Source organism: Heliangelus exortis, chromosome 1 (assembly GCF_036169615.1).
Source record: "Heliangelus exortis chromosome 1, bHelExo1.hap1, whole genome shotgun sequence".
In the NCBI taxonomy this organism is placed as follows: domain Eukaryota; kingdom Metazoa; phylum Chordata; class Aves; order Apodiformes; family Trochilidae; genus Heliangelus; species Heliangelus exortis.
In genome coordinates, this window is record NC_092422.1 from 140039484 (window position 1) to 140063956 (window position 24473).

Here is a 24473-nt window from a genome sequence, read left to right on the forward strand (position 1 = left end):
AACCTTATCAACCTTATGAAAAAAACACTCCCTAGGCCCTGCTTTCTAAAAAAGTACCAAGCTGCTTGTCAGGCCTTACCAAAATGACAGAGAAATAAAGAGTGATCCTCCCCATATGAGTTACAGCTCTGCCCCTGCCTCGCTGAAGCGGCAAACCCTGCTGGCTCCCTCCAGTTCACACAGCCCTGCACATGCTCAATAACACCATTGATTTTGTTTGTGCAGGCAGAGAGAATCCCATTTTCAAAAGCCACATTGATTCCCACCCATTAAAAACAGAGCAAGCTGCAGTATTTGCTAAATGGATAGAAAAAGACTGAGGTCAGGGTGGAGGGGTGGGGATAATGTCATTACCCTGAGCTCGTTCTGAAGGACAAATTACAAAAACAGACAATAAAGTAGTAACTGTTTGACTTTACGTTATTTGTCGTAGTTTCTAAATTACAAAAATAGCAATTCTGTGCCCGGGCTCAGACACAAGGGATACACAACGGAAGGCATCCAAGAGCACGTAGCTGTGATTAGTTGCATTTGGAGCATGAAGACACGCACGCAGAGAGAGGGGGCACAGACACAGGAACCAAGAGAGAAGCCCTGCGAGTGTCTGCAAGGGCTCTGTCTGCATTTCAGTTCTTTGTTTTAGCACATTAAACAAACAGAGCCATCGTACAGGTCACCGAGGACCTTTCTTCTGCAACTGTGGCCCCAGCTGCACTGCACACAAAAACTATTATTATACTCTAATGGCTGCACCTTTTGGACAATGATTCAGTGTTGTGTTTGGTTTTGTTTGGGTTTTGTTTTTCTTTTTTTTTTTTTTCCTTTTGTGCAGTGCCACTTAGTCTTTCGCTTCATTTTATGTTTTATTCGCACACTCCTGAAATCTTCATGTAGTGACTAAAAATTCATGAGGAAGCCATAAGCAGGAGCCCCCGCTCCTCCCCCCTTTTTCTAACCATAGCAAGTGGCTAAGTAGGTACTCTGCACGCATCGGTGCTGGCACAGCAGTGAGGGGGTAGGAGAAGCTGCAGAGCGGGGACAGAGATGGTGCTGCAGCCCTAGGGGTGCTTCCTCATCCTCATCTGGGAGGATGAGCTGGAGATGATACCGGTGCAGGGCACTGCAGCTCCCGAGTACCCAGAGCATGGACACCCTGTGCGTGTCAAGGTGGCCATGCTTCAGCTCAACACCATTCAGCACCTGCCCGCCAGCCTGCTCACATGTTGCAGAGCAGTCACTCTTCAACTTCAGCCCGACAATGTGAACAGGCAAGTGCTTGCTGGCATTAGTGAGGCTTTCATAATTGGTCCCAGCTGGTTAGTTGTAACATGCCTTGGTTGTTGAGCAACTACCATATTAACACTGTCAGACATCCATCCCCTGGTTGCATAAGGAGGGTTAGTATCATTATTAATTACGGGCTGCCACCGGCCTGTGTCACGCTGCAGATAAGAAAGCCTTTAAGCTCCTGGTCAGTCAAGGTCTCCTTGGAAAATCTGGTGCCAGCTGCAAGGAAAGCAAGCTCAAGACTGTAGCCACAGCGGCCTCCTGCCTTTTCTAACACACTGTGGTCCCTGCAGTGCCTCAGCCCTCTCTCCCCTCCAGCTCTACCTGCCAACCCGCCCGCCACAGCATCAACCAGCATGGAGAAACCCTGGCTCACCAGAAAAGTGCATGTGTGTGCACATGGTTATGGACAATGAGACCATGGAAGATGTTTCAAAGCATCATGAAGAAAAGTACCCCAGTGTGCATCCCTTCCACTGATGAAAACCATGATGGCAGCAAATACTACAGGTTCGAGCAAAGGTCCAACTCAAAGGTTGGACTGTATGATCTTGGAGGTCTCTTACAACCTAAACATTCTGTGATTCTGTGAGCATAACCTAAAAGCTATGCAAGGCAATGCAGTATTAAGCAAATACACTATTCTTGGTGTGGAAGGGAAACACACAACAATTAGGATCTCTCAGAATGTAAAAAATAGGGGAGGGGAATATAATAGAAGTGGCTATTTTGCAAGCTACTTGAATGTGCCAATGGCTCTGGAAACTTAAGTCAGTTTGCAACCATCTCCACTCCCCCAGCTCTCACTTACCATGCAATTTGATCTGTGTAATACACAAGGTCTGCATTTTATGCAGAAAACCAAGCAGCATCCTCTTCTCTCTGCCCTGTCACTGGACTGCTGCAACAGCCTCCTTACAAAGGTAATGACTACAGTTATATTCTGCACAGAGGATTCTTACATGGCTTAAAATGCCATTTTGTGGGCAGTAATGAGATCCTGCAGCCCCAGGCTAAGGTAAAAGCTGTGGGTGTGTCTGGGAGCTAGAGCTTCAGAGTTGCTTAAAAGAGCAGACCTTGAACTGGAAAGGAGTCTCCTCCAACCCCACATCAGACTGCACTGTAGAACTGGTCTGAGAGGAGCAGTTCAGATGCTGGTGTAGCTGTTTAGAGCAACTCTGGCTTTTGTCATCCTCATCTTCCATCTGTACCAAACTCTCATGCTCTGGGTTTGCACCTGTTTCAAACGTTTACTTTGGCTGCTCTTCAGAGCCTTAGAAGGGCATCAAGCTGCTAGGAAAATGCCCTGACAACTTACAGGTGGGACAAGCACTGCTTGAGCAAGTGCTTCTTCAGCTGCTGTGGAGAAGCAGCTGGCAGTTCTTCACCTCTCTCTGATGAAGAGGTTAAAAACGTGGGCTTGTTCAAGGTGCACGTCACAGGATGCTCCTGACCAAACCACTGAAGGCTGATCCTTTTCCTAAAATGGGAACTGTCTCTCCATACATGCCCAATGCCTTTGCTAATCACAGGGGAACAGCAAACACACTGTAACACTTCATACCCATTACCACCATTCCTCATTTTAGAGTAGCAATTCAACACATGCTAAAGCAAATGCTACTTATGCCTCTAGAAGCCAAGAGGGCCATTCACATAACCTCAAGTTTAGGTTTTTTTTTGCTAGATCATAGGAACTGATGCTGGAAGGTAGTTCTCTAAATCCAACATAAATGTTTAAAGTTTATTCCCAAAGGATTTATGTAGACATAAATATACAGATTAAAACCAAGCAAGACTTTGAGGGCTTTTTATTGCCTTCTAAAGTCGCGAAGCACATGGATATTTTATATCTCTTTTGTATCTGCTTTCTTCCAACTGCACAGTTAAGAGACTTCATACAGATCAGAGGCAAAGTTCAGACTAGCACTGACAATTTCATTTAAAAATAAAAAAAAAAGAATTGTGTTTTCTTATGTTCTCTCCTCTTTTATTGCTATTTTCAAAATGAAGAACAGACCCTACAAAAGTGCTAAGGGCTGAAAACATAATTCTAAATGATACAGGAAACCCAACTTTGTGCCAATCCATTTTTATCATCTCCTTGTGGCCATAACAAAGCTGAGAACAAGAGCTAAACAATAGAGAAAAAAGAATAATTTCAACGTATTTTTTTTCTGAAAGTAACATTGATGACAATAACAAGAATCCATTCAAATGACAGAATGTTATCTTCCAAGCCAGTTAACATGCCTTTCTTTCTCTGGCTAATTATACATTGTACACACAAGCTGCATTTTTGACCTCCCTTTAAAAGGGATACACATTGGGAGCTTCCACATCTCTGTGTGCAAATCTGCATTGCTAAGAAGAATGCAAACCATGCTACCTTTCCTTTCCCTGGTGTCTCAGGTACCTGCCAAAAGGAGTTAGGTTATCAAATGACAGCCAGAAAAGTGTTTCTAGAAACTGCAATATGGCAATCTTCTGCTTTTGCAACCCTCTAAAATCCAGCCCACTAATTTATGTGGCTAACAATGGCAGGAGCTTTGCTTTTGACAATTAAGAGGATGAGATTGCTCAAAGTTTTGGGATTTGATTCAGCCTTTCACCATTACTTCCTTTTATCTCCTGAAATCAACTGGCTGTATTTTATCATTAATGTTTTTAGCATAGTAACCAGCAAATTCAGGTAGCCTCAGTGTTTACCTTTTAGATTTCACCTACCCCTCAAAACATTGTTGTGAGCTTCAAAGAAATACTCAATTTTCCCCTTGGATGATTATTCTCGGTTTTCAGTCTCCCACTGGTAAGTAAAGCACTCTTAGACAAAATAAACTCTAACTTTTTAATCCATCAGACACTACTTCCACCCCACTGCCCTGGACTTGCTTTTGAGTGCACAGCTCCACATGGGAGCAACTAGTTGAAACGAGAATTCTTACCAGGGTGGATCCAAAAAAAGGCCATCAGCTTTCCTTCTGTACACCAGCTGTCACATTAACATGCGTGCTAGCCCTCACGGTCACATGTACCATTATACTCTCTACTATCCTTTTGTTTAAGGGCCTCAGCCACAAAAATCTTTGCCTGTTAGGTGCTGTAAACACGGTCCCGCTTCAGAAAACCCAGGATGCAAGGAGAACAGTGTAAGGCCTACGTGGCAACAGACACCTCCAGCTAAGCGTGGAGAGGATGGGGAGAAAACATGGTGCTGCTCAGCAGTATTACTCCAAGTGATCTAATCATACCCTCTGCAGTTAAAACACCACTCATTACCCTGCTGCACCTCCTGGTGTCAAGTTAACTAAAGCACTGCTAACTTTTCCTTGTCTGCCTCTACATGAGCACATGCATCTGCCACTGGAACAGACAATTCTCCTTCTCTGAAGGCTTCAGCTGCTGAGCTTCCTGGGCTTGGGAGTTGCACAAGTCACCAGAGATAGCTGGAAACTGGTCTGAGCCTCAACGTGTCCCAACTGTCCAACAAAAGTAAAGTTCAGTGATGACACTACAAAAATTTCAGCACTTTTCATGTCTTATCATGCCTGGTGTCCTACACTCACAATTGTGAACTTCTGTTTTAAGCCAGCTAGAAATGGCAGTGGTTGGCAACAAAAAACATAGAGTTAACCCTGCTCTTTGAACTGTAGAGCTTTTGATTCAGAGTCACTTCAGTGAGACTGAACCCAAATCCCACACATCTACCTTGCCTCTGCCCCTAAATGTGAGCATTTGGAAACATACAGTAGGTTTGGTACCAAGCAGAAGACTGCTACTCCCTGGCTAATGCAAACCAGCAGACAGGGATAAAGAACAGAACCTGAATGTGTACACAAGCACTGATCCCATGCAGTCACAGCAAAATAAAGGGAAAACCTGTCAGCACAAAATAACTTATGTCTGTGCAAGTAAAACAATGGCTTTGTTTACTTCTGTCTTTCAATAAGCAGAAGATACAGGTCAAGATGTTACTCAGGGAGTCACCAATTAGTTTCCATCCAGCCCACTGCAAGAAAAGCACGCTGTCCTGTTTGGGAATCAACTATCTCTTGTTTTGAAGTCTCCAGATAGCACAACAAGGCTGAAATCTCATCTTCTTCCCTCCCACATCTTTCCTTACCTGGGTAACAGCAACTTCCAGCTAGCCACTGCCTGTAAGAGGATTTCTCCTCTGTTCTTCCACTCAGTTCCCAGAGCCACTTAGTTTCTATTCATTCTTCTTAGAAATGAGAATTTTTCACAGCATATATATGCATGTCTCTCTTCTGCTTTTTTTCTTAATTTTATTTGTTATTTTTATTCCTTGTAAAGCACCATAGAATGACCATTGCATGACCTGGCCTAAAAAGCAAATTACATTTACTTGACCTTCCCCCTTAAACAGGTAACAGCTGTGGCTCTAACTCAGCTTATTTCAGGCCACAAGATTAGGGTTTTTCAAACAAGATAACCACTCTCTGCTTCCTAAGAGCTGCTCCTTTTCCCCAGCATGACCTGGAGAAGGAAGCAGCTAGTGAGACCCCACCTGAGAATCAGGTGCCTTTACATTAGCTTAGGCTAACTTGAAGCATAAGTGCAGCAAGTGGATTGAGAAGTTGAGACAGACCCTTCAGGGACAAAATCACAGTGTTCAGGGGTCTGAAGCGGGGCAATGTATAGCCCCATACGAATCACAGCATCTTTAGTCATAAGGTAATTTTTCTTTTCCAGTAATGACTCATTCACTTATAAACCAACGTTAGTCATTTTTCTAACCTTACTGCCAATAAGCAGCAGAGCAGAAACACTTTCCAATCAGAAAATGCTCTTTAGTGTAACACAGTTTTTCAGTCCCACTGTACTGGGGCCTAAAATGTGTGAACCTAATGAATGCACAGACATACACAGTAAGCTTCTTCCATGTTACACTTAAATCTCTTGCCTGCAGTGAGCAAATGTACAGGGCGAGGTAAAAGCCTGACAGGATTTAAATACATGGTACTTGAGCAAAGCATCCCTGAAATCCTGTGCAAACTGTGTTGCTAATGCTGCTTTTTCAGACTGGGGAGTGCAGATGATGAATCTCGCTGCTCGTAATTCTTCTTATTTTCACACTTGGAGTACTGATCTCACACCAACAACCCCTCTCCCCTCATTCTGCTTCTCAGCACCTACCACTGCCCTTAGCTAGCTACTCCCTGACCAAATCATGCACTGAAATAAGTGGAAGAAGACATGGAAAATCATACTCCAGTGTGTCACTCCAGTGCATTCTCCTTCACTGTCCACCTATTGCTGTAATAACATCTGTGGGTCACTACACCACTGCTCCACTGAGCAGCTGCTGCTGTTCTGTCATCAGAGATGAAAAAAAACCCCAGCACCCTTTCCCCACTCCGTTTCCTTTGTGCTTTGTGAGGAAGCGACTTGAGTGGGAGGAGAGGAAGGAGAGCAAACACAAAACCGCAGAAGTAAGCAACTAGGAATGGAGACCAAACTTTATCTTTCATATACGTGCAAACAGCAGACTCTGACTGCAGCCAGCCCGGGCTCTATCCCCCTCATTGGACTGTCACTCACATGCTTGTCACCATACTGAGCTTGCCTATTTCCCAGCCCCTGGCCTGAGCATAGGTATATCTTTACCAAAAGACAGTATGTCTTTTATGTACTACAGGGATGGAGTCTCAAGGGCTACAGCCAATAGTTGCAATAGGAGGGTTTTGATTTCTCTTAAGTAAATAGCTCTTTTTAAGTAAAACAAGCTAGCCATTTGTAGCTGTTTCAGACCTGCCCTGGTACAGTAAATATAAGAGTGACCTTGATTTTTCACTTCATTTCACCAGGCTGCAGCCTTAAAGGGACTTGCTGTGCTTGTAAAGCTTGAGAGAAGAAAAATAGCAGGAAATCCTGTGACAGGCTTGTTTTGGTGATCGTGTAAGAGAGACTGTAGCAAGAGAAAAAAAAAACCCAAAAGAAACACAACAAAAAACCCTTCACACAAGAACACCTGTGGCCAACCTGCAAATGAGAAGACTGGGACTTCTAAGGCTCTTACTGATCCTCCTAGCATTACTGAAATGACTTTGGCAGTGAGTGTAGATAATTTATGGATTAGTTTAGGATTCAGCATTGAGTTTTAAAGAAAAAAACAGAGTACATGGATGTTTATGTCAGGAGTACTCAGATGACATCAGGTCAGGGTACCAAGACAGGTAATGGAGTCTTATTGCATGCTGTCTCCTCTCTGCAAGCCTTCTTGAAAACAGACAAGAAAAACAGCTCAGCCACATCTGAAGTGTGTTTTGTTTCCAAACCAGTGTTGCTTTCAGGGAACTGAGCTCCAGGCTCAAAGTGCACTGCAAAGTGCTGGGTGGTGGGAATGCCCATGAAGGTTAGGTGTGCCTAAAAGGAAAGTTATGGAGGAGAGGGAGTGGCATGGAGGGAAAAGAGGAATACTGTTCTCCAAAGTCATGTTCCGTCACAACTGATATGGAGATGGGTGAAGCGAGATGCCCCAGGGAGGGGCAGGACATCTGTGTCCGAGCTGGTGGTTGAACCCTGAGCCCTGCTGTCACAGCTCTGCTCTCACTCCCCCTCTCCTGCCTCCCTGCCCAGGCCACAGGCAGAGGCACTGAGTGGATGGGGCTGCCTGCATCCAGAGGGCTCCCTTTTCCTCTGTGGGGATCATGGAAATGCTTGAAAGCAGGGGCAGCCTTGGGAAAATGCTCTTTTTTTAAATAAAGCAAATTTGTTTTCCTTCTTTCCCCTGTGCTTTGCTTGCTCTTTTGCACAACTGTCATTCTCCTAAAAGAGGGTTCTTTGTTCAGCAGTGCACCCGTTCCCAGTGCTCATCCCCTCACCTGAGACCATCATCCTGCTGCTTGCACTGGTCACACTGGCAATCCTATCCCCTTTCCACATCTGCTAACAGGAGAACCTAATTTGAAGCATGGAAAAGAAACAGCTGGAAATTAGGAACTCCTAAGAAATAAACACACTTTTTTGTGCAAGTATCTCTTAACAGTGATGAAAAGAGGAAAAGCAATATGGGAACGAAGGGTATAGTAAACAGGTGTCCACAATGCACAGATTTCAGGGTGTTCTTAGGGTTTCTGGTTGTTCCAACAACTAATGGTTAGTGTGACAGCCAAAACATATTTTAATTTTACTGTTATTATTATTCATAATCTGTGATTAATGGGACTTGGCCAGCTGGTTCCCTGTGATGTTTTACCTCACTGGAGTAGAGAAGAAGGTTTTGCAGCTCCAGCTGACTGGTGAGGATCAGAGCCCCTCACCCATGGGGTGGCACCAGCTGATGGAAAACCAGTGCTTCCACCCTGGTACCTGCCTCTGGCTACCTTTCATGCACTTGTCTCTGATCCACAGCATCCCTGGCAGATTAAGCCCTGCGTGTGGACACACAGGTTCCTTCCTTTATAGCCACCAAGACAAAACTAAATCAGCAGGAGGAGTAATTACTGTCCCCCACCTTTGCTGTAAAAGAGCTGTTTTGGGAGACAGGACTGAAGGCACTGGCCCAGTGCTCCGTTGAGATATTTAATTTTCCACTACTCAGACATGAACAAGCCAAATGGAAGCAGTACAAGACTTATCCCCCTCCTCAGGCTACTGACAACTTCTTTTTGCTGGGCAAAGTCCCCCTGTCAGATTCCTTACAAACAGCTCCTTATTGGAAATATTCTTGGGCCTGGAGGCACATCACTGGGCATATTGTATACACTTGGTTAATTAATAAACAAAGCCCTCCTGTGACAGCACCTTCTGACTGCACAGGGATGCAGGGCTACTCCTGGAGTGAGGCCATCATCTCCTGCTGGAGCCAGGCAGGGAGATGTTGTGGCATCACAGGGAAAGGGGCAGATCACTAATTTTAACAAGATAAAGGAGGAGCTGGCATGTCTGCTCAAAGCAAAATCAAGAACACCTAAGGAAATGGTAAGGTTTCTGTGAAAAAAAATCCTATGGAGGCTCTGATCTGCAGAGATTGTTTAGGCTAAAATATAGGCTTTTCTGCTTTAGACCCTAGAAAGGGAGTTATTTTGAAATATACAGTGTGCATGTTCTACTGGATGCATCATGGGCACAACACTGGTCTACTATCCCTGGTCTGGGGCGATTTATATACAAAGAAACTTCGCAAGGAACTAAGTTTGCTTGAGTTTTTTATAGCCAAAAACTAGCCTGGCCTGACTATCATGCAGACAGGACAAAGTCAAAAGTTTTCAGTTGAATGTCTTCCCTTCCAGGACTCCGTGCTCTGGATAAAACGAAACTGAGATTCAATTAATCCTGATGTTGCTTTTGCAAAAAACAATTTTGCTGAATTTTGGTTAAAAATCAGACCAACAATGGCACATATCCTTGGGAAAGAACTAAAGAATTGTTTAGAATAGAACAGCTTGAAATCTGCTTTCCTCCACAAAGTCTTCTATAATGTACTGCCTGTACTGCAAACCTGTAGCACTACCAGGTATGATCATCACAAAGTGAAACTGAGCTTCAACTTCAGCAACAACCTTGTTGGTTTCACTCCAGTCCCCAGAAGAAACATTCCTCCTCAAAACCACCTAGTTACCCCTGCATTTCACCTCAGAGAGGCAAAACTCAGTAAAGCAGTGAATGTTTCAAGTAGGACTGAAACAGGCTGGCAGAAAAACGAGGTTCCCACAGTAAAAAGCAGTACAGTCTAAGATAGAGATGTTTCTGCAAGTCTGGAATGGCAGAAGATTTTGAAATGTAAGTGCAGTAACACTGTTACACAGGGACAGAACAGATGCCCATTCAGTGAGTAAACTAATAAGCACAGCCTATCCCTGGCTGCCTTTACTTCTGCCTCATTTACAGAGCAGTTTTGGCCAGAGCGATGCCTGCTCTGAGTCACACGATGGGGAAGAGTTCCTAACGTTGTTCAGGAATCTGCTTTGCTTTGGCTCCCAGTCAGCACAGCTAGAGGACTGTAACCTGCCATGACACCATGTTCACATGTGGCAAGATGGAGAAGAGGGACCCAGTTTAGTCCCCTGCATCCCTGTGGACACACACTCATCCAGCTAAGCATGTACAGCCAGTTATAACACCACCTGCACACAGCCCCACAATGTGCTCTCTCTGGCACTCCGGGCAGCAGACAACATGCGTGTAAGGACTTCATGCCCACCTGTTTCTTGTAGAGATTTCAACAAGACTGGTAAAAAGACTTTTTCAAACTTACACTCAGTTGCAATTCTCTGTTATCCAGACATTTAATCTAAGGGCATTTACCTACAAAGCTGACACCTCACCCCATGGCCAGACACACTACATACACCAAAGCGTGTTTTGAAAACAAGCAACAAAACCTACATTTATCTGCTAATAGTGCAGGAGTGACAGCCATTATTCTGGATCTCCAGTATTTTGCAAAATCTAAAAGACTTAAATCTCATAAAAGTGATTATGTGAGATATATAATTTGTGAGATACACTCATCTGTGAGGTGCAACACTAGGTAGCAACCTCTTCCACCTGGGTACATGAGTGTGGGCTCTAACAAAGGGGGTGCCTGTTGCAGCCTGAGCCTGCAACTCAGGATGCAGATTTTCTTAGGAAGCTATTCACACATAGATTATCAGTGCAGAAGGGATCTCTCTGGTCTTGCAAATCAGGGATCACAAGGCCTACCTCAATGGTCTTCTCTTCAAATTGCAGCATAAAAAAGAAAAGGAAAAGATAAAACCCCACACAGATACTGCGGCCGTCACAGCTTTTTGATCGGTTGCTCTGTGAACAGGGCTTCATTTCTAGCCTTAGTGTGTCTGGCTAAAATTTTGCCAGCTGAAAAAGCCCTGCTCTTGCACTGTGACCTGAGCTGGGAAGCCCTCCACCAGCAGCTTCAGTTCTTTGCAGAAGAAACTCCCACCTCTAGGCCACAGCTCCATCACCACATACCTCCATGAAGGGTCACTGATCAGACAGGCGAACTCAGCTGGGGGTAAGTGACAAGATGAAGGACTAGTCACTGGGAGCAGGCTGGGACCACTGTGCCAAACATGGGGAATGCTTAGATGGCCACCAACCAGGTCCACGGGGGCTAAGGATGCTACATGAGACACGGGAGTTTTGTACCATGGGCTGAAGACCGGTGGGAGGAAGGAGGCTGATCCTCTTCACAGTATTCCTCCTTTTAGATGACAATTCTGACCACAGCACTGACAAAATCTCTGATTTGTCTGGAGCATCAGCAGGAGGAGCTGCCCAACAGTGGGTGGGCGGGAAAAGCCCTGAATGGCCTCCTGGTGCTGGAGCAGGGGGAGCTGCACAGCCATCTGAGATGGGGGGAGGTGACCATGGGCAGTGTCAGCCAGCTGGAAGAAAGAACTGTACCCCTGGATCCGAGTCTGCTCTGAGGTCATTCCCCTTTTAGTAAAGTACTGAGGACCAGGAGTTAAAGCTCTCTCAATGGCTGTGATGCTGTCCTTTAATTGCCCTGCAATTGCTCCCCTCCAGGAGAGGGATTCCCAGCAGCAAGGGAGAGCTCCTGTAAGGCCCTCCTTAGCTATTTGTGTCCTTCCTCTCTCAGGCTCCTCTGCAGTCAGGAGCAAGGGAGAAATATCTCCAGATCCTTCCAGACAGCACTGGCTCTCCCTCCAGGTCCTCCCACAGAGAAATATACATGGTGGGACAGAGTGGTTCTGATACTGAGGTGCCCAGCAAGAGCCCTTGAACTGTACCACCTGTGTGATACCAAATCTGTTCCTTTCACAAGAAACTGGTCTGAGGGATCCAGGTCATCTTCAGGTCAGGTTACATGACAGCAACAGTGAATTGCTCAGGTAAAGTCTGCAAGCAGCCCTAGAACTCTCTTAGCTTATGCTGGGCTGTGCAGATACGGATCAAGAAAGAGCTTGGAGTTTTGTCTTCTACCTCCAGGAGATGAAAATAGGCCTGTCATTTAGAGAAGAGGAAAAGTCTTATATTGCTCTGAAAATGAGCAGGATCCCACACAGCTCTCCTCACTTGGAAGGATTTGGCCATCACATTGATGACCAGTGTTAAACCAAACCAAACCAACCAACCAACAAAAAAAACCCAACCAAAAGCCAAAACCAAACCAAACAAAAAACAAAACAAAAAACCAAAAAAACAAAAAAGAAAAAGAGGAAAAAGGAAAAGCAAGTTGTTAATAAAATATGAGCACACTGGGCACAGCCTGAAAATTTGGTCCCAAAAGCCCATGATAAAAAATCTCCAGCCGAGAGCTGACCTCTACATTATAATCCCCAGCACACTGCCTTGTTCTTTCTTAAATGCATGGGGGCACAGGGCTTCTGTCACTTCTTTGGCATGCCTGCTTAGAGGCTGAGAGGTTTTATTCTGAGGAAGCTTTTCCTTCATGTTCAGTTTAAATGTGCCATTTCTTGAAGTTATCCCCTTGTCTTTCATACTCTAGCAAGCAAAACAAGTGTAAATTAAATGGAAGACACATGAAATCTTTATAAAGCTCTGTGTTTCCTCTAGTACAGAAGTTCCACTTTGGAGTGGAATAGGTCTTTACTCTCTGTGCTGTACTTTTCTCCACCAGAAAAATGAAAAAGAATATAAATTTTCCTCATGACTTGAATTTAGCTTCATCAGCAGACCCCTGCTGATGTAATTCAACCCAATGAGATTTTTCTTATTTTTTTTCCCGGTGAGCTGCTGCCCCTTTTCCACTCCTCCCATCAATTCAGGCATGGAAAACAAGGGAGGAATTAGACAGACAGAACTTATTATCTAAAAGCTGCAAATTCTGACCGGGCAGGAATAACATTTAAAATTTAAAAAGCAAATTCTATCAAGCCTTTTCCTCCCCAGAGACTGCCACAAAAAATATTCCTTGTTTGTCGCTGAGAATGAACCATTTTTCTCTTTCATTTCTGCTTTCTGTCACATATTTCATTTTGGCTGCCCCTTCTGTCTTTCAGCTAGGACCTAGGCTGCTAATGCAGAATCACAGATAACTCAACAACAAAATGCCTGTATTATCTTTTTCTTTTTTTTTTCTCTTCTAGAATGCCAGGTAATTGCAACCCTAAAAGCTTTTGCATATTTACCACAGAAAAATGTCCCTCCTGGAGGATAGGACTGTCACCAGGTAGAAGATTTCATTTAATAAGTCTCTTCCAAGGTTTAAATTAGGGGTGGGGATTTTTTTCTGGCCTCCTTCAGAGCAAAGGACAAGCAGATAAAAATCAGCTGCTTCACTGCTACACTGTCAAAGTTCCTGTTCCTCTGAAAATTAACTCTTCCCAAGCTCAGAGCTCAGGTAGGCTTTGCCACTTCGATGTTTATGAAGTCTGGAAGGGGTCTGCTATCAATTCTTGTCACTTTTTTGTCCCCAGTCTCCTCCATGTATAAAGCATTGCTTTCCTATTTACAAATACAGCAACTACCCTGTTTTTTGTAACCCATCTGATGAGCTGTGGATGCTGCCAGGACTCATTTTCATTAAATCAGTCAATAAGAAGGATCAAAAATTTCCCTCTGCCCCTGTTTCACAGAATTGCAACAACAAAAACATGGCATGAATATTTCTAAATTCAGCTGTCATCTAAAGACAAATTATCTCCCACTCTAACCCCTCATTTACCCCGACCCTTAAAAGAAGCAGTAAAATTGCTCTTCTCTGTCCTTGGGATGTTGTGTCAAGCTGACTGGTATCGACGAGAGGGTCTGAGGAGAACATCTACAGAGAGAGTTTGTGTCCTGGAATCAAGACAAAGAGAAAGGATGACCTCCTAGAGGTTATGAAAAGAAGCTGCTTTGCTGAATCTGCTCTACAGACTGAAGAGGGTTATGGCTGGTTTACACATTTTGCTTCAGGCACACCTACACAAAAGTCAGAACTCTATCCTAGAACATACCATACCTGTAGTTAAAAGCACTGTGAGTGGGAATTGACACTCCACAACAGGTCCTCTGTCCAATACCAAATTACTGACAATACTCATTCATCCCTACCAACAGCTTCCCACATGGAGAAAAGTATGTTCTAGCCTGGACAGGCTCCTCACTTGCCTGGAGCAGAGCTGACAAGATACCAGACAGAATACTCTCATTGACTCTAGAAACCTCCACAGCCTGTGTGAAAACTACTCCTTTATAAAGCATCTTCTGCATCCATACAATTTTCCTGTGAGCTACCTTATTCTTGTAAAGTCCCTGGTTTCACATATGAAGAAAGACTATAAGACACAACTGAAATATGTACTGATTTTTAGGTTAAGGTCTTCCTGAAACCAAGAGCCTACTTGCATTGACTTGGAAAGAAAATGTGGCTTCTCCAGATTCATCCCCTCTTCTGGAAAAAGTCCCAAAGAGAACAAAGTACTGCCAGAGGTGAAAGGCCTTCTAAATTGTTACTGGCAAACTCTGTTTTTACAAAGTTTCTGTGGTTACTTACAAATATACAATGGTTTTGAATGCAAGTAAATTCCAAGAGGTTAGTATAACATTTTTTTTGTCAACAACAAGGCATTCTAAGAGCCATCCCAGTTTAGGATTAAGGGATGACTCTCAGACGTTTACAAGAATGTAGGAAAATATCCACAGGTAAAATATTTATCCTAGTAATGTAACAGGAGCTCAGTCTCTTACCTATAGTATCTGGATTGAAGGTAGGTAGAACACACAGCTTTAGACACGTGGCTAGCTGAACCAAAGTCTATGACCTTGACCCTATATGGCTGTCGGGATGGATCTACCAACATGATGTTCTCTGGTTTGAGATCAGCATGAATCAGTCCAAGGCTTTTCAGCTTCATTAGGGCAGTTGCTACCTGCTGAAGAATTGGTCGAATGTACTTAAGGGGCAAGGGACTGAATTTGTTTTGTTTTAGGAAATCATAGAGGTTCTGCTCCAACATTTCAAAGACCAAGCACGTGTGATTTTTGTGCTGGAAGCACTCATATGCACGGACAAAGTTGTAGTCATCCGCACTTTCGGTGCTCAGCCGAGCGAGGATGCTCACTTCAATCTGGCCTTGCCGGGCATAGGAAGGATGGTTCTTTAGGATCTTGATGGCCACAATCTCATTAGTGCCACGTTTCCAGCATTTGACTACTTGTCCGAAAGTTCCACGGCCAAGAAACTCTAACACTTCATACGTGTTGGTCATGGAACAGAGCACCTCATGTTGCACCAGCTGGTAATCCCCTTCGCTGTTGGAGCCACTGTTTTTGGAGGTGGCCGTGGAGGTGGTGGCGGTGGCTACAGTGGCCCCACTGGCATTGTTCTGAATCATTGGTGGATGCTCTTCGATAATCTGCACGCTGCTTGTGTTCTCGATCTCCTCACTCTTGCGCTTAAGTCCACATTTTTGGTAGGTGTCCAGAAGGCTCACAGTGCTGCGACGCATCAGGTTGTGTGGCCCGCCCAGCGTTTGCCCAGACACTGCAACGACACCCGAAGTGCTGTTGGCGGATGTCACCACGATGTGCCCCGTGCTTGCTGGGAAGATGATGGTCTGTTCGTACGGGATGCTTGGATTAGGGATCTGGAGGGAGGCGTTGACGGCTGCTGCGGCGGCTGCTTGGGAGGACTGCACGTTCTTGCTCTGGCTGTAGACTTTGCTGTGTGTGCCGTACCCAGTCATATCCCAGTTCGAACTCGGCTCCACTTTCAGTTTCTTCACGCTACAGAAGGCACTTGACTGAAGGGTGTGAGGAGAGAAAACTTGCACATGCGAGGCCATACCTGCAATACAACATCAGAGTGAAACCACAGCGTCAAGATGCCTTCCCCAGATTTTTTCATTCGTTTGGTGGCAGGAAGGGGAAATGGGATAGGGGCTTCAGATACAGCACACACACGCAAAAATCAAGTTATTCCAGAAATATAAATAAATATACTTCTATAAATACATTTAAATAAAATACTATGCTGTAACATAAATCATTACTCCTGGTTGAACTATACTAACAATAACCAAGATTCCTGCTCTCCTGCTCTCCCCCTTCTCATTTTTAATAACCGGAATGTAAATGTTATTTTTACCTCCTCTGCCTAAAGTGATGCCTATTCCCACTGTCTCCAGGAATATATCTAGCTCACAGGAAGAACTGCTCTGAAATATTGCAAAGCATTCTGCCTACAGAGGCCCAATCTCAAATCCTCAGGTGCATCCTATATTAAACAGCTTGGTGGATCTGACTTACGCCCTTCATTTATTCCCACAAAAACCACCGTGTAGCTTCTGGCCTGCAGAGAGCCAGGATGGGACCAAGAGATGATACACCATGACAAAATGGAAGTGCGTGGACAAACTTGAAGAGCCAGGACAGAAGCAGCAGATGATATTTCAGACTGCTTGCCAAGTCTGCGTGTGGGAATAGTGCACAATGCTGGTCTGTGCTCAGGGACATTGGAGATGGGAGCTATACAACATGAGCTTCACTGTGTGCTCTCAGCTCTCCTAGATCTATAAAATTATGTTCATCTATTCTTATTCACAGTGACAATACCATCACTGGAAAGCAGATCCCCTGGAAATGAACAGCACTGATAATGAACCAACATATACATTAGCATGCGGCAGAACTAGGTCCTAATATATACTTTTTTAAAAAAGACAAAAATTTTTCTTTTACTGCAAGCTGCTTTCACTATAGAAGAGTTAGTTATGTTCTGTATCTTTATTTAAAAAAACAAAACAACACTGAAAAACCCACAATCGCTTAAAGTGAACTCAAAGTATCACTGAGACTTACTGATGTATTCCACTAAAACAGAAAATTTTTCTATTGAGAAAAAAAATAGGTGGTCCACAGAGAAGAGGACATCGAAATCCTGACTTACTGCTCAACATTCCTTGCCCAGAGCAAGGATGGGAGTGCTGGGGCAAAGGTATTGTGAATAACACAAATCTATGGGGATTCATGGGGAAGGAGTCAGTGCCCAGTGAGACTTTTACAGGAAGGCACAGCCTCCTTCACCCTTCTGTCTGTCGTCAGTGTTCCTTTTTAATAAACCAGAATGACGAGGGAAGAATAAGACAATATGCTGAGCTGGCACCATTGCAGAATTATTAAGCACAAACATAACCTTGACTTGTTTTCAACTTTATAAAGTTAAAAGCTGAATGAATGCTTCAGTGACAAAACCACAACAAACTGCAGTTAACGTGGATGACCTCTTCGTGTGAAGACATGGGGGTACCTAACACTTAGCTCTCTTTCCTGAAAGAAACTCCTTCTCCACTATTCAGTGTCATCTTTGGAAGATTCTGGAGCTCACACACACACACACTCACACTCACACTCACACACTCACACACACGCACATACACACACTCACACGCATGCATTACACCCATACATAAAAATAACAAACATTACTTCACACTTCCAATGCTGAGGAGCATGATCAAGCAACCACACCTAAACACACCCACCCAACACCCATTCTCCAGTTAATTCCCAGCAGCCCGGAGCCCAGGACCTGCTCAGGAGAGAGGCAAGCCAAAAAACCAGCAAAGCAATCACTCCAGTTTGCTTCAATATCCCCACTTTCTTCCCTGCACAGGGATGGATTTGTGAAGAAGTGAGGCGTGTTCCTATCAAGATATGTGAGGAAACCCTCAACCCTGCTGGAGCAGGCAACACAAAAGCCCACTAACCCTGCTCTAGCAATGAAGCTCTGCAAACTACAGCGTGCCCTCCTTTGCAGACTTGACCCTCAGCTTTCATGTGATTTCTGTTGCTGTTTGTTGCCATTCGTATTAACTCCCCCTGCCACCAACCTCCTTGGCAGCAATTTCCAAGGTCCCTGTGATTTCATCCTCAGACTTCCCCAGCTCCCTGCCCCTTTTAAGTGCTTTCTCTCCTCTCTCCTTTCCACAGGGAGATGATGTTGCCACAAACGCCATAGCACGTGGCACATGGGGAGCCTGGAGAACAGCAGCAATATTACTCAACTTGTCATCCTGGACACAAATATCGTATGCGAGTGAGCCGAAACTGTGTTTGTTTTTCCACTGATTAAGAAGAGTCACGGTGTTCCTTCTAGTACAGTACCGACCTGCCTGGAGAGTGGGGTTGGTTTGATATATGTTTTCCCCCTGGACGTGAATAATAAAGCAGATGTAATTGGTAACATATTGTGGACCTAGCAGAGCTGTAATTTATAGCTTTATGGCTTTCGTTCCACGGTGTGCTTGAGCAATATCTCTTAATACAAAATAAAAAGGGGAAAAAAAAACCCAACAACACCCGGTTGACGCAGAACAAGGAGAGAGGTTCTTCTCACATGCTTTTCTAAAGATAGCATCAGAAGACCCAGGAACCCCAAATTAAAGTCAGGGCTGTGAAGTGCAGCGGCCGAAACTTTCTCAGCTCCACTGTGCAAAATCAGGATAATCGCCACCATTAAGAGGGAGACTTTCCACTGGTGCAAACTGGCAGGGCTCCAGTTGGTATCAGCTGACGCTAGAAACAAGGTCAGCAGTCACTCAATGTTGTCAACGTCAGATGGCCGACCGCCTGTGCCCCTTGGTGAAATGAGCTGTTGTCAGGGACTGGCTCCCACGTCAACAACCAGCCCCTTGCTGTCCCTGCAACGCTGTTGGTAGCCACAGCAGGGGCTAAGACTGAAGACGAGGAGCAAAGGACAAATACTGACCCACACTGGTACCCTAAAAACAGAGAGGGTGAAGGAAGCAGGGTTGCGGCTAAAAGAAGGACTTTGGACTCCTCTGCTGCCATTTTCACCCTACCTAGATGTCTTATCTCATTGCAAGAGAAACATTTTTCCCCCTTAAAAAAAGAAGGATAAAATCCTCTTCCTTCCATCCAAAATGATTTTCTGACATTTGAGGCTTTAGGTGCATACACTGTAAGAAGTATAACTCGGCCAGCTCTTCAGCACAGTCCGATACCAAGAAATTACAGGCTGATTGACAGCTTGGTGATGGGAAAAGAAGGCTTCTGCAGCAAAGTAATTTTTATTGCAAATTTGCCTGTGCAGTTAATGTGTGAAAAACACAACCCTAAATTTCCAGAGGACACTATCAAATTGAGCTGGTGGCATTTTCTTTCTTTCAAAAAGGATCTTTAATCCATGGCAATAGCAGAAATAGTAATAAATGTGAATAAAAGTTGGATGGTTTTTTACAGGGATCAAATTCCTCATTACAGCCTGTAATATGATTTACAGCTTCAGCCTTTTGATTACATAGGCTGACAATACCTTGCCACAATGTCCTTGAAGAAACAATCTGGCAGTAATGGGGTGATCCATGCCAGGCAAGCCCTGTGACAGCAATGCACCTAAGCATCCCCCAGAGTCAGCAGGGATGCTTCCAAGGAGTCTTGGAGAGATGATATAAGCTATAGAGGGATGAAAAACAGGCTGTTTCACTTGGGAAAAGTCCTTCTTAACCAAAGCTCACAAGAAACCTCCTGTGTGAGGGTGAGCCACTCTTGCCACCTTCCTTTGCTACAGAAGATCCCAGCAGCCACCTTGCCTTGTTTTGTGCAGGATGACCCAACCTCTGGCTCCTCATTGTTTTGCTCTTTGCCAGGAGCAGAGGGGCTTAGGATGTGCCTACTGAATGTTCCTGCTTGCCCAAAGCCTGGACCAGCAGCCTCATCTGCAAAATCTTCAGCTGGACTAAGGGAAGTGGCAACACAGGCTGAGCTCAGTTTGGTCTCTGCCTTAGCAGGGGTGCAGGGCAGCCTCCCACAGCCCCAGTTAGCCAGCCAGGTTGCAGCTAGGACCCAACAACAGCTAAATACAAGCCCTGAAGAGTGCAGGTCTAATTTTTGTATCAGCCCTGAATATAGAAAGTCCCTGGACTGGGAGTAGAATCAAGGTTCGGCACCAGGCATTAAATAAAATTGATAGTTCCTTTCTTTAATAGTGAGTTTTAGTGCAGCCACTTAAAGCTCTCACACAACTGAAGGTAACTGGATTTAATGGGGCCTCCCCTGTTCTTGATACAACTCATGGAACTCCCCCAGCATCCACATGAGCCATGTAGTGTGCAGCCAGGGGACAATGCTAAAACAGTCTGAATGACTTTTATTAAAAGACTTGAGTGTTTGGTTTGTTTGGTTTTTTAGGTGTTTTTTTGTTTTTTGTTTTTGGGGTTTTTTTGTGTTTTTTTTTTCCTGAGAACTCCTCCCACGTTAGCTTTCACTTTGTAATAATTTAGCGGGTTCTATTTACAATTCAGATGGCCCCTCTTCTGCATGCATACACAAATCACCCAGCTGCCTCACTTGTACTTCCAACAGGTTTCAGGAAAGCAAGTGAGCTAAAGTTCCCTATCCACCCACATCACCCCAAAAGGCAAAAAATACACTTTGGGGACTAAAGAAGGAACAGTTTGAAAGTCACTGGTGTTTTTTTCTGCTTTTCTCCTAGAACTTACTGATTTATAAACTTGGCCTGGGTGGTAGCAAGAGAGCAAGCCCCTGCCTTGTATCAAGTAGTAAGTGAGACCTTCTGCAGTACCTGCAGAGCTGCCAGAGCCCTGTAACCAGAGGCTGCTTGCTGACTGCTGCCAGAACAACAGTGCCTGCTTGAAAAATACCGTCGAAAGCACATGGCGTGTGTTCAGCATATAAATGATGCACACAAGACACTCCTGAAATAAATATCTTCCACTTCTCCCCAGAGAAGCACGAGCCTGCAAGCTCATAGACATGCCTAGGTTGAGAAGGGAATGAAAATGAGATCTGCCAGGTAGGCCTAATGTACTGAACCTTCAAAATAGCTGTCTCAAGCACAGCACCCTTCTTCACGGTGGCTTCCTTGTGGCCCCTTTTGAGGGGCATTGTCCCCAGTACCACTGCACTCTTGGGAACTCCCTAAAATTTATGTTCCTGGAGGCTACACAAATTCCTTTCCTTGTGCTACCAAATGTTTGGAGACAACCTCGAAGTGGAGTTCAGACCTCAACAGCCTCAGCTCCTTCATATTCTTGGTGAGCAGAACATGTCACGGGAGCCTTAGTTCCAGGTGAAAATCTCTGACTTTCTGCTCTGCTTTTCCTGTCATGCTAGTAAAACTGTCTGATCCTAATTAGCAGTTTCTTAAATGCTTACATAGCATATGACAGTTCTCAAAGATGTGACAGGACCTGTCCCCTGCACTGGTCCAGACCTGGCTTCATATGGCTCCACATATGATCCACGTCCCACAGCCAGATGCATAAAGCAAGACTGTCCAACACACAGAGTAGCCATAAACAAAACCAACCAAAAAAAGGTGAGCATCCTTCTATTCCTCCACCAAATCACATACCTGCTACTGAGCAATGTCCAGGGAACTCAGACCCCAGTCAACTTCACAACTCATATTCCCCTGTCACCCCGAATGCCCTCCTACACATCCCTTTCCTGCACTTAAAGCTTCAGCAACACGACCCTGATTACTGCCTCATAATCCACACCATGACTTTCCCTGATAGTGAAGACAAAAGTTAGCAACCCAGACCTCAGTTACTACTCTTGGGCATGGGGGGATGTAGGCAGTTGCTCTCTATCATGCCCCAGGCAGGTTATTTGGGCATGTGGCTCAGGATACTGCTGCATCTCCTCAGAAACCATCTTTATTCCCTTCCTATTTTAACTCCTTCAATCTAAGGCAATTTGCCTGCTAGGTACTGATGGCTTTCTCAGCTGACCAGGGAGAAGAGGACGCAGCCAGTGAGATGGTGCACAACTGCTTTCCCCTCTAAGACGTCTTCCATGTTGGAGAATGCTGGTAGATGGGTGCTTTCTGGTACAAGGTCCCTGCAGAGGCAGCAGCTCCTTTCCCAGAGCTTTCCTGGAAGCAATCCTGCCATTCCAGGTGCAAGCTGTCACGAGCAGCTTGGTGGGAAATAGGCTACCCAGAACCCTGGCATGTCCCACACAATCCAAATGACCCCGGGACAGACCCTGGACCAGAGTCTGGTTAACATCTAGGCTGCTCCAGCTCCATCTGCCCACACTCATCACATCTGATGGGTCACGAGACAATGTCATGTGAGCTGGATTTGGACTGTGGGCAACCACTTAAATAAGCATTCTATACATCTGAAACACCAGTACAAGCCAGCAACAGATCACCCTTTGATAACATCTATGCTCTCTTTATTTTGTCTCTGTAGACCAAAGTATATTGCAGAGTTCCTGCAATATCAAGTCTTCCCTTCAGTGTTCAGTGACCACAACTTCCCATCTCATCACTATAAAACTCCACTCTTCCATATCTACTGCAAGCCACAAAGCCCTAATATCCAACGTAATCCAGAAACATGGTGATTCTTATTCATTCTTTTGATGTGGGTTCAGGTGTCCACAAGCCTGAGTAACAGGCTGTAGGATTATCTGACCTATTCCTGGTTTAGGCACATGAAGCAAAATCTCAGGGACAAATACATACACTTAACATTTAAATCCCTGATTACACGTCAGTGAAGGATTCTTCCAGGGTCACCTCCATCTCCCACTTTAATGAACTGCAGTAATGACATGAAATATTACAGATTTCCTCAGTAAGCCATGTGACTAGCTTATGTTTCACATTATAGTTAATTAGCAATGCAACACCTGAGAACACAGGTTAAAATATACCTCACCAGAGGCTTCCTCATTACCTCCCTGCAGATGCTACAGCCACTGGACCAGACAACAACTTCTAGATCTTGGTGTGAGAAGGTCCAGCAGTCAAGTCCACGCTGACCTCAAAGGTAACCCCTAGATACCTTCTTAGGGGAAAACCCAGCACAGTTGGAATAGTGCAAGTTACTCAGACGAATGTGCCAGGTCAGGCTGTTTGGCAAATGCACGTGTGTTCTGGCCACCTTCCTCCTTCCCATCCTATGTCCTCCACAGCAGCAAAGTGAAGCAAACAGTAACCACAGCATTTCTACAGCACATAAAGTTTACTTTGGAGATCTTTACAAGATAGTCTCAGCTGTAAATATGAAACTGGCCGTGGTTTGCCTTGTAGTCCAGTTTAGCATGCATGTGCATCCCTATGTTTAACCTCCAAACAGATCCGTAATGCAAGAGCCTCTGGGTCCCCATGAGCTCCATCTCTGATTGCTACTTGCTGACAGAGCTGCATCCTGAAAGCAGGACTGTAAAAAAACAGAGGACCTTGGCATGGCTCTGCTTTCCAGGCAGTGTGGGTTAAGTCAGTCAGTTGGGTCACTTTAGTTTCTATCTTCTGAACAGAGGTTGACTACAGCATCCCCATCTTATAGGGGAAACAAAGGACACCCTCAATTCCTGACCCCAGGTACTACAGACTCCGTTGGCCACTCTACCAGACCCTCTGTGACCCTAGTTCCTGGGAAGGGGTGCTAGGACCTCAGGAAAAGAGGCTAAAATGAATCAGTGTTTCCCTCTTCTGCCCTACTGTTTCCCCCTCACCCATGCAGCACCAGCATGCTCATGGCTTCCCACAGCTGCCCAGTGCAAAGGATTTTTCGGCTTTTTCCACCACACAGCTGCCTCCCCCACCTGGATTACTTTCCACCTGTAAATATTAGCTTTGTAATGCAATTACTCCAACTAGCCTGCAAGTGTGGTGAAACCACAGGGAATGGCTGGCACCTCGCATACCTCACTCGTGAGAGGCAACTCTACTTGTGAAGGCAGGGTAGGGGCAAGGCTTGTTGGAGTCTCAGGCTGAGCCTCTCACTCCCCCAGGATTTTTTCCTAAGTGTTTCACTAGCAAAGAGGCCATTGCATGACATTCAGCCCTTGCTTTGTTTACGAAATCTGAAACTCAGATCAAGCGCTAGCTGGGCTGAAAAGGTCAGTTTGCCTGTTCGCAAGGATACAGACCTGTTGGAGAGAAACAAGCTTTTGGTGAGGTCTGGATGAAACAAAAAAGATCCGGGCTGCAAAGGAAGATCAAGATGCGAGGAAAAAAGTGGGAAAAGCTGGGCATGGGGCTCTGCCAAAGCAGAAAATCGAGATAGACTGATCTGATGACCTCCCAACTATCCCAAATCCAGGATTAGCTCCAGCTCCTCAATTATGCAGCAGCATCTCCCTTTCGAATAAGAATGAGCAAACGCAAGATTTACAGCACTCCAACACATCGAGGGCTATAGTGTGTTTCAGGAAATCAACAAAAAGGATACTGCAGGTTAACCACCTCACCTGAACTTTAAGTAGGTAAAACAATTCTGTAAATAACCTATCCTCACACAGGCACA

At 44.9% G+C, this 24473-nt stretch overlaps 1 protein-coding gene across 10 annotated transcripts in view; it reads right to left on the reverse strand.

The window, feature by feature from the left end:
• Nucleotides 1–24473, reverse strand: part of HIPK2 (homeodomain interacting protein kinase 2) — a 127998-nt gene that overhangs the window by 70517 nt on the left and 33008 nt on the right. For all 10 annotated transcript variants that reach the window (XM_071727703.1, XM_071727684.1, XM_071727658.1 and 7 more), the window contains exon 2: nt 14911–16009. In XM_071727703.1, the coding sequence (XP_071583804.1) occupies nt 14911–16009 (1099 nt within the window). The remainder of the gene's footprint in view (nt 1–14910; nt 16010–24473) is intronic.